At 42.0% G+C, this 13,042-nt stretch overlaps 1 protein-coding gene across 1 annotated transcript in view; it reads left to right on the top strand.

Annotated features, from left to right (window-relative positions):
* ap4b1 (adaptor related protein complex 4 subunit beta 1) overlaps nucleotides 1-13,042 on the top strand; it is a 41,241-nt gene that overhangs the window by 17,719 nt on the left and 10,480 nt on the right. Inside the window, exons 5-6 of the mRNA XM_055891117.1 lie at nucleotides 10,296-10,443; nucleotides 11,511-11,796. Of these exons, the coding sequence (XP_055747092.1) occupies nucleotides 10,296-10,443; nucleotides 11,511-11,796 (434 nt within the window). The remainder of the gene's footprint in view (nucleotides 1-10,295; nucleotides 10,444-11,510; nucleotides 11,797-13,042) is intronic.

Here is a 13,042-nt window from a genome sequence, read left to right as displayed (position 1 = left end):
CACAGAGATAGGTAGATACACACATTACACCCTACCACAGAGATAGGTAGATACACACATTACACCTACAGAAGGTAGTACACCATACACCCTTCCACAGAGATAGGTAGATACACACATTACACACACATTACACCCTACCACAGAGATAGGTAGATACACACATTACACCCAGACACTACCTCACAGAGATAGGGATACACACACATTACACCCTACCACAGAGATAGGTAGATACTACACATGTACACCCTACCACAGAGATAGGTAGGATACACACATTACAACCCTACCACAGAGATAGGTAGATACACACATTACACCCTACCACAGAGATAGGTAGATACATACACCCTTCCCCCGACCACAGAGATAGGTAAGACACACATTACCCTACCACAGAGATAGGTAGATACACACATTACACCCTACCACAGAGATAGGTAGATACACACATTACACACATTCACCCTACCACAGAGATAGGTAGATACACACATTACACCCTACCACAGAGATAGGTAGATACACACACATTACACCCTACCACAGAGATAGGTAGATACACACATTACACCCTACCACAGAGATAGGTAGATACACACACATTACACCCTACCACAGAGATAGGTAGATACACACACATTACACCCTACCACAGAGATAGGTAGATACACACACATTACACCCTACCACAGAGATAGGTAGATACACACATTACACCATTACCTACCACAGAGATAGGTAGATACACACATTACACCCACATTACACCCTACCACAGAGATAGGTAGATACCACACATTACACCCCTACCACAGAGATAGGTAGATACACACATTACACAATTACACCCACCACGAGATAGGTAGATACACACATTACACCCTACCACAGAGATAGGTAGATACACACATTACACCCTACCACAGAGATAGGTAGGATTCACACATTACACCCTACCACAGAGATAGGTAGATACACACACATTACACCCTACCACAGAGATAGGTAGATACACACATTACACCCTACCACAGAGATAGGTAGATACACACACATTAACACCATTACACCCTACCACAGAGTTAGGTAGATACAACACATTACACCCTACCACAGAGATAGGTAGATACACACATTACACACATTACACCTACCACAGAGATAGGTAGATACACACATTACACCCTACCACAGAGATAGGTAGATACACACATTACACCCTACCACAGAGATAGGTAGATACCACACATTACACCCTACCACAGAGATAGGTAGATACACACATTACACCCTACCACAGAGATAGGTAGATACACACATTACACCCTACCAGAGTAGATACACATTACACCCTACCACAGAGATAGGTAGATACACACATTACACCCTACCACAGAGATAGGTAGATACACTCATTCACAGATACACCCTACCACAGAGATAGGTAGATACACACATTACAACCCTACCACAGAGATAGGTAGATACACACATTACACCCTACCACAGAGATAGGTAGATACACACACATTACACACACATTACACCCTACCACAGAGATAGGTAGATACACACATTACACCCTACCACAGAGATAGGTAGATACACAACACATTACACCCTACCACAGAGATAGGTAGATACACACATTACACTCAATTACACCCTACCACAGAGATAGGTAGATACACTCACCATTACACCTACCACAGAATAGGTAGATACACACATTACACCCTACCACAGAGATAGGTAGATACACAACATTACACCCTACCACAGAGATAGGTAGATACACACACATTACACCCTACCACAGAGATAGGTAGATACACACATTACACCCTACCACAGAGATAGGTAGATACACACATTACACCCTACCACAGAGATAGGTAGATACACACACATTACACCCTACCACAGAGATAGGTAGATACACACATTACACCCTACCACAGAGATAGGTAGATACACACATTACACCCTACCACAGAGATAGGTAGATACACACATTACACCCTACCACAGAGATAGGTTAGATACACACATTACACCCTACCACAGAGATAGGTAGATACACACATTACACCCTACCACAGAGATAGGTAGATACACACATTACACCCTACCACAGAGATAGGTAGATACACACATTACACCCTACCACAGAGATAGGTAGATACACACACATTACACCCTACCACAGAGATAGGTAGATACACACATTACACCCTACCACAGAGATAGGTAGATACACACACATTACACCCTACCACACAGAGATAGGTAGATACACACATTACACCCTACCACAGAGATAGGTAGATACACACATTACAACCACCTACCACAGAGATAGGTAGATACACACATTACACCCTACCACAGAGTTAGGTAGATACACACACATTACACCCTACCACAGAGATAGGTAGATACACACATTACACCCTACCACAGAGATAGGTAGATACACAACACATTACACCCTACCACAGAGATAGGTAGATATACACATTACACACATTACACCCTACCACAGAGATAGGTAGATACAACACATTACACCCTACCACAGAGATAGGTAGATACACACACATTACACCCTACCACAGAGATAGGTAGATACACACATTACACCCTACCACAGAGATAGGTAGATACACACACATTACACCCTACCACAGAGATAGGTAGATACACACATTACACCCTACCACAGAGATAGGTAGATACACACATTACACCCCTACCACAGAGATAGGTAGATACACACATTACACCCTACCACAGAGATAGGTAGATACACACATTACACCCTACCACAGAGATAGGTAGATACACACATTACACCCTACCACAGAGATAGGTAGATACACACATTACACCCTACCACAGAGATAGGTAGATACACACATTACACCCTACCACAGAGATAGGTAGATACACACATTCACCCTACACAGGAAGGTAGATACACATTACACCCTACCACAGAGATAAGGTAGATACACACATTACACCCTACCACAGAGATAGGATAGACACATTACACACATTACACCCTACCACAGAGATAGGTAGATACACACATTACAACCCCTACCACAGAGATAGGTAGATACACACATTACACCCTACCACAGAGATAGGTAGATTACACACATTACACCCTACCACAGAGAATAGGTAGATACACACACATTACACCCTACCACAGAGATAGGTAGATACACACACATTACACCCTACCACAGAGATAGGTAGATACACACATTACACCCTACCACAGAGATAGGTAGATACACACATTAACAACCCTACCACAGAGATAGGTAGATACACACACATTACACACATTACACCCTACCACAGAGATAGGTAGATACACACATTACACCCTACCACAGAGATAGGTAGATACACACATTACACCCCTACCACAGAGATAGGTAGATACACACATTACACCCCTACCACAGAGATAGGTAGATACACACATTACACCCTACCACAGAGATAGGTAGATACACACATTACACCCTACCACAGAGATAGGTAGATACAACACATTACAACCCTACCACAGAGATAGGTAGATACACACATTACACCCTACCACAGAGATAGGTAGATACACACATTACACCCTACCACAGAGATAGGTAGATACACACATTACACCCTACCACAGAGATAGGTAGATACACACATTACACACATTACACCCTACCACAGAGATAGGTAGATACACACACATTACACCCTACCACAGAGATAGGTAGATACACACACATTACACCCTACCACAGAGATAGGTAGATACACACACATTACACCCTACCACAGAGATAGGTAGATACACACATTACACACTACCACAGAGATAGGTAGATACACACATTACACCCTACCACAGAGATAGGTAGCTACACACATTACACCCTACCACAGAGATAGGTAGATACACATCACATGACACACACATTACACCCTACCACAGAGATAGGTAGATACACACATTACACCCTACCACAGAGATAGGTAGATACAACACATTACACCCTACCACAGAGATAGGTAGATACACACATTACACCCTACCACAGAGATAGGTAGATACACACATTACACCCTACCACAGAGATAGGTAGATACACACATTACACCCTACCACAGAGATAGGTAGATACACACATTACACCCTACCACAGAGATAGGTAGATACACACATTACACCCTACCACAGAGATAGGTAGATACACACATTACACCCTACCACAGAGATAGGTAGATACACACATTACACCCTACCACAGAGATAGGTAGACACAGTACACACATTACACCCTACCACAGAGATAGGTAGATACACACACATTACACCCTACCACAGAGATAGGTAGATACACACATTACACCCTACCACAGAGATAGGTAGATACACACACATTACACACATACCTACCACAGAGATAGGTAGATACACACATGACACACATTACACCCTACCACAGAGATAGGTAGATACACACATTACACACATTACACCCTACCACAGAGATAGGTAGATACACACATTACACCCTACCACAGAGATATAGGTAGATACACACATTACACCCTACCACAGAGATAGGTAGATACACACATTACACCCTACCACAGAGATAGGTAGATACACACATTACACACATTACACCCTACCACAGAGATAGGTAGATACACACATTACACCCTACCACAGAGATAGGTAGATACACACATTACACCCTACCACAGAGATAGGTAGATACACACATAATTACACCCTACCACAGAGATAGGTAGATACACACATTACACCCTACCACAGAGATAGGTAGATACACACATTACACACATTACACCCTACCACAGAGATAGGTAGATACACACATTACACACACATTACACCCTACCACAGAGATAGGTAGATACACACATTACACCCTACCACAGAGATAGGTAGATACACACATTACACCCTACCACAGAGATAGGTAGATACACACATTACACACATTACACCCTACCACAGAGATAGGTAGATACACACATTACACCCTACCACAGAGATAGGTAGATACACACATTACACCCTACCACAGAGATAGGTAGATACACACATTACACCCTACCACAGAGATAGGTAGATACACACATTACACCCTACCACAGAGATAGGTAGATACACACATTACACCCTACCACAGAGATAGGTAGATACACACATTACACCCTACCACAGAGATAGGTAGATACACACATTACACCCTACCACAGAGATAGGTAGATACACACATTACACCCTACCACAGAGATAGGTAGATACACACATTACACCCTACCACAGAGATAGGTAGATACACACATTACACCCTACCACAGAGATAGGTAGATACACACACATTACACCCTACCACAGAGATAGGTAGATACACACATTACACCCTACCACAGAGATAGGTAGATACACACATTACACCCTACCACAGAGATAGGTAGATACACACATTACACCCTACCACAGAGATAGGTAGATACACACATTACACCCTACCACAGAGATAGGTAGATACACACACATTACACACACATTACACCCTACCACAGAGATAGGTAGATACACACATTACACCCTACCACAGAGATAGGTAGATACACACATTACACCCTACCACAGAGATAGGTAGATACACACATTACACCCTACCACAGAGATAGGTAGATACACACATTACACCCTACCACAGAGATAGGTAGATACACACATTACACCCTACCACAGAGATAGGTAGATACACCATTACACACATTACACCCTACCACAGAGATAGGTAGATACACACATTACACCCTACCACAGAGATAGGTAGATACACACATTACACCATTACACCTACCACAGAGATAGGTAGATACACAACACATTACACCCTACCACAGAGATAGGTAGATACACACATTACACCCTACCACAGAGATAGGTAGATACACACATTACACCCTACCACAGAGATAGGTAGATACACACATTACACACATTACACCCTACCACAGAGATAGGTAGATACACACATTACACCCTACCACAGAGATAGGTAGATACACACATTACACCCTACCACAGAGATAGGTAGATACACACATTACACCCTACCACAGAGATAGGTAGATACACACATTACACCCTACCACAGAGATAGGTAGATACACACATTACACCCTACCACAGAGATAGGTAGATACACACATTACACACATTACACCCTACCACAGAGATAGGTAGATACACACATTACACCCTACCACAGAGATAGGTAGATACACACATTACACCCTACCACAGAGATAGGTAGATACACACATTACACCCTACCACAGAGATAGGTAGATACACACATTACACCCTACCACAGAGATAGGTAGATACACACATTACACCCTACCACAGAGATAGGTAGATACACACATTACACCCTACCACAGAGATAGGTAGATACACACATTACACCCTACCACAGAGATAGGTAGATACACACACATTACACCCTACCACAGAGATAGGTAGATACACACATTACACCCTACCACAGAGATAGGTAGATCACACCATTACACCCTACCACAGAGATAGGTAGATACACACATTACACCCTACCACAGAGATAGGTAGATACACACATTACACCCTACCACAGAGATAGGTAGATACACACACATTACACCCTACCACAGAGATAGGTAGATACACACATTACACCCTACCACAGAGATAGGTAGATACACACACATTACACCCTACCACAGAGATAGGTAGATACACACACATTACACACACATTACACCCTACCACAGAGATAGGTAGATACACACATTACACCCTACCACAGAGATAGGTAGATACACACATTACACCCTACCACAGAGATAGGTAGATACACACATTACACACATTACACCCTACCACAGAGATAGGTAGATATACACATTACACCCTACCACAGAGATAGGTAGATACACACATTACACACATTACACCCTACCACAGAGATAGGTAGATACACACATTACACCCTACCACAGAGATAGGTAGATACACACACATTACACCCTACCACAGAGATAGGTAGATACACACATTACACCCACATTACACCCTACCACAGAGATAGGTAGATACACACATTACACCCTACCACAGAGATAGGTAGATACACACATTACACCCTACCACAGAGATAGGTAGATACACACATTACACCCTACCACAGAGATAGGTAGATACACACATTACACCCTACCACAGAGATAGGTAGATATACACATTACACCCTACCACAGAGATAGGTAGATACACACATTACACCCTACCACAGAGATAGGTAGATACACACATTACACCCTACCACAGAGATAGGTAGATACACACATTACACCCTACCACAGAGATAGGTAGATACACACATTACACACATTACACCCTACCACAGAGATAGGTAGATACACACATTACACCCTACCACAGAGATAGGTAGATATACACACATTACACCCTACCACAGAGATAGGTAGATACACACATTACACCCTACCACAGAGATAGGTAGATACACACATTACACCCTACCACAGAGATAGGTAGATACACACATTACACCCTACCACAGAGATCCCTACCACAGAGATAGGTAGATACACACATTACACCCTACCACAGAGATAGGTAGATACACACATTACACCCTACCACAGAGATAGGTAGATACACACATTACACCCTACCACAGAGATAGGTAGATACACACATTACACACATTACACCCTACCACAGAGATAGGTAGATACACACATTACACCCTACCACAGAGATAGGTAGATACACACACATTACACACATTACACCCTACCACAGAGATAGGTAGATACACACATTACACCCTACCACAGAGATAGGTAGATACACACATTACACACATTATACCCTACCACAGAGATAGGTAGATACACACATTACACCCTACCACAGAGATAGGTAGATACAGACATTACACACATTACACCCTACCACAGAGATAGGTAGATACACACATTACACCCACATTACACCCTACCACAGAGATAGGTAGATACACACATTACACCCTACCACAGAGATAGGTAGATACACACATTACACCCTACCACAGAGATAGGTAGATACACACATTACACCCTACCACAGAGATAGGTAGATACACACATTACACACATTACACCCTACCACAGAGATAGGTAGATACACACATTACACCCTACCACAGAGATAGGTAGATATACACATTACACACATTACACCCTACCACAGAGATAGGTAGATACACACATTACACCCTACCACAGAGATAGGTAGATATACACATTACACCCTACCACAGAGATAGGTAGATACACACATTACACCCTACCACAGAGATAGGTAGATACACACATTACACCCTACCACAGAGATAGGTAGATACACACATTACACACATTACACCCTACCACAGAGATAGGTAGATACACACATTACACACATTACACCCTACCACAGAGATAGGTAGATACACACATTACACCCTACCACAGAGATAGGTAGATACACACATTACACCCTACCACAGAGATAGGTAGATACACACATTACACCCTACCACAGAGATAGGTAGATATACACATTACACACATTACACCCTACCACAGAGATAGGTAGATACACACATTACACCCTACCACAGAGATAGGTAGATACACACATTACACCCTACCACAGAGATAGGTAGATACACACATTACACCCTACCACAGAGATAGGTAGATACACACATTACACCTAACAGAGTGGTAGATACCCACATTACACCCTACCACAGAGATAGGTAGATACACACATTACACACATTACACCCTACCACAGAGATAGGTAGATACACACATTACACCCTACCACAGAGATAGGTAGATACACACATTACACCCTACCACAGAGATAGGTAGATATACACATTACACACATTACACCCTACCACAGAGATAGGTAGATACACACATTACACCCTACCACAGAGATAGGTAGATACACACATTACACCCTACCACAGAGATAGGTAGATACACACATTACACCCTACCACAGAGATAGGTAGATACACACATTACACACTTACACCCTACCACAGAGATAGGTAGATACACACATTACACCCTACCACAGAGATAGGTAGATACACACATTACACCCTACCACAGAGATAGGTAGATACACACATTACACCCTACCACAGAGATAGGTAGATACACACATTACACTCTACCACAGAGATAGGTAGATACACACATTACACCCTACCACAGAGATAGGTAGATACACACATTACACCCTACCACAGAGATAGGTAGATACACACATTACACCCTACCACAGAGATAGGTAGATACACACATTGCACCCTACCACAGAGATAGGTAGATACACACATTACACCCTACCACAGAGATAGGTAGATACACACATTACACCCTACCACAGAGATAGGTAGATACACACACATTACACCCTACCACAGAGATAGGTAGATACACACATTACACCCTACCACAGAGATAGGTAGATACACACATTACACCCTACCACAGAGATAGGTAGATACACACATTACACACATTACACCCTACCACAGAGATAGGTAGATACACACATTACACCCTACCACAGAGATAGGTAGATACACACATTACACCCTACCACAGAGATAGGTAGATACACACATTACACCCTACCACAGAGATAGGTAGATACACACATTACACACATTACACCCTACCACAGAGATAGGTAGATACACACATTACACCCTACCACAGAGATAGGTAGATACACACATTACACCCTACCACAGAGATAGGTAGATACACACATTACACACATTACACCCTACCACAGAGATAGGTAGATACACACATTACACCCTACCACAGAGATAGGTAGATACACACATTACACCCTACCACAGAGATAGGTAGATATACACATTACACCCTACCACAGAGATAGGTAGATACACACATTACACCCTACCACAGAGATAGGTAGATACACACATTACACCCTACCACAGAGATAGGTAGATACACACATTACACACTACCACAGAGATAGGTAGATACACACATTACACCCTACCACAGAGATAGGTAGATACACACATCCAAGACATGCTGTAAGTGCCCCTCCTGTGTTCCAGATGTGGCTGTAGTGAATGAGCTGTATGGGTTGCTAAGGGACCCAGACCCGGTCGTCATGGTGAACTGTCTCCGGGCACTGGAGGAGATTCTACAGGAAGAAGGGGGCGTGGCTATCAACAAACCCATTGCTCACCACCTCCTCAACAGGTAGGTGGAGGGGGGGGTTGTGTGTGTGTGTGTGTGTGGTCTCGCTCTTAAAATGACTCGTACTCAATGTGTGGGTGTCTCTGTGTCTCTCTCTCTCTCTGTGTGTGTTTGTGTGTGTGTGTGTGTTAATTCAATTTCAGGGCTTTATTGTCATGGGAAACATATGTTAACATTGCCAAATCACGTGAAATGGATAATAACCAAAAGTGAAATAAACAATATAAAAGTAACAGTAAACATTACTCACAAAAGTTCCAAAAGATATGAAAATAAATGAATATGGGTTGTATTTACAATGGTGTTTGTTCTTCACTGGTTGCCCTTTTCCTTGTCTCTCTCTCTCTGTCTCTCTCTCTCTCTCTGTCTCTCTCTCTCTCTCTGTCTCTCTCTCTGTCTCTCTCTCTCTCTGTCTCTCTCTCTCTCTCTGTCTCTCTCTCTCTCTCTGTCTCTCTCTCTGTCTCTCTCTCTCTCTGTCTCTCTCTATCTGTCTCTCTCTCTCTCTCTCTGTCTCTCTGTGTCTCTGTGTCTCTCTCTCTCTCTGTTTCTCTCTCTGTCTCTCTCTGTCTCTCTCTCTCTGTCTCTCTGTTTCTCTCTCTGTCTCTCTCTGTCTCTCTCTATCTGTCTCTCTCTCTCTCTCTCTCTCTGTCTCTCTCTATCTGTCTCTCTCTCTCTCTCTCTGTCTCTCTGTGTCTCTGTGTCTCTCTCTCTCTCTGTTTCTCTCTCTGTCTCTCTCTGTCTCTCTCTCTCTCTCTCTCTCTGTTTCTCTCTCTGTTTCTCTCTCTGTCTCTCTCTGTCTCTCTCTCTGTCTCTCTCTCTGTCTCTCTCTGTCTCTCTCTCTGTCTCTCTCTCTCTCTCTGTCTCTCTCTCTGTCTCTCTCTCTCTCTCTCTCTCTGTCTCTCTCTCTCTCTGTCTCTCTCTCTCTCTCTCTCTCTGTCTCTCTCTATCTGTCTCTCTCTCTCTCTCTCTCTCTCTCTCTCTCTCTCGCTGTCTCTCTCTCTCTGTCTCTCTCTCTCTCTCTCTCTCTCTGTCTCTCTCTCTCTGTCTCTGTTTCTCTCTCTGCGTTCCAGACTGAAGTTATGTGATGTGTGGGGCCAGTCTGAGGTGCTAACGGTGCTCCAGCGGTATCGGCCTCGCAGCGAAGAAGAGCTGTTCGACATACTATCTCTGTTAGACCCCGCCCTTCTCTCTCACCACGCCCCCGTCATGGCCGCCACGCTCCGCCTCTTCCTGTCCCTGTGTTCCACGCTGCCTGCCGTGTGTATGTCGGCACTTGAGAGAGCACGGGGCCCCCTCCTGGCTGCCGCAGGCAGCACCTCCCGGGAACTACGCTATGCAGCGCTATGTCACATCCAGGTGTGTTCTATGTCACATGTCACATCCAGGTGTGTTTTATGTCATATTCTATTAGGTGGTGGGCCGTAGCAAGCTATCTTTCAGCTGTGCTAACATAATTGCAAAAGGGTTTTCTATTAGCATTTTAAAATGATAAACTTGGATTAGCTAACACAACGTGCCATTGGAACACAGGAGTGATGGTTGCTGATAATGGGCCTCTGTAGATATTCCATAAAAAATCTGCCGTTTCCAGCTACAATAGTCATTTACAACATTAACAATGTCTACACTGTATATCTGATAAATGTGGTGTGCAGTTAGTGTACATACTGTTCCTTATGTTTATAATCAGTGTAATGTTTATAATCAGTGTGTAATGTTTATAATCAGTGTGTGTAATGTTTATAATCAGTGTATAATGTTTATAATCAGTGTAATGTTTATAATCAGTGTAATGTTTATAATCAGTGTGTGTAATGTTTATATTCAGTGTAATGTTTATAATCAGTGTGTGTAATGTTTATAATCAGTGTGTGTAATGTTTATATTCAGTGTAATGTTTATAATCAGTGTGTGTAATGTTTATATTCAGTGTAATGTTTATATTCAGTGTAATGTTTATAATCAGTGTGTGTAATGTTTATAATCAGTGTGTGTAATGTTTATAATCAGTGTGTGTAATGTTTATAATCAGTGTGTGTAATGTTTATAATCAGTGTATAATGTTTATATTCAGTGTAATGTTTATAATCAGTGTGTGTAATGTTTATAATCAGTGTATAATGTTTATATTCAGTGTAATATTTATAATCAGTGTGTGTAATGTTTATATTCAGTGTAATGTTTATAATCAGTGTATAATGTTTATATTCAGTGTAATGTTTATAATCAGTGTGTGTAATGTTTATAATCAGTGTGTGTAATGTTTATAATCAGTGTATAATGTTTATAATCAGTGTGTGTAATATTTATAATCAGTGTGTGTAATGTTTATAATCAGTGTATAATGTTTATATTCAGTGTAATGTTTATAATCAGTGTATAATGTTTATATTCAGTGTAATGTTTATAATCAGTGTGTGTAATGTTTATAATTAGTGTGTGTAATGTTTATAATCAGTGTGTGTAATGTTTATAATCAGTGTGTGTAATGTTTGTAATCAGTGTGTGTAATGTTTATAATCAGTGTGTGTAATGTTTGTAATCGGTGTAATGTTTATAATCGGTGTAATGTTTATAATCAGTGTGTGTAATGTTTATGATC

This window comes from Salvelinus fontinalis, chromosome 31 (genome assembly GCF_029448725.1).
Source record: "Salvelinus fontinalis isolate EN_2023a chromosome 31, ASM2944872v1, whole genome shotgun sequence".
In the NCBI taxonomy this organism is placed as follows: Eukaryota; Metazoa; Chordata; class Actinopteri; order Salmoniformes; family Salmonidae; genus Salvelinus; species Salvelinus fontinalis.
Note: the sequence above shows the minus strand (reverse complement) of the source record. Positions and strands in the feature narration are given on the sequence as shown.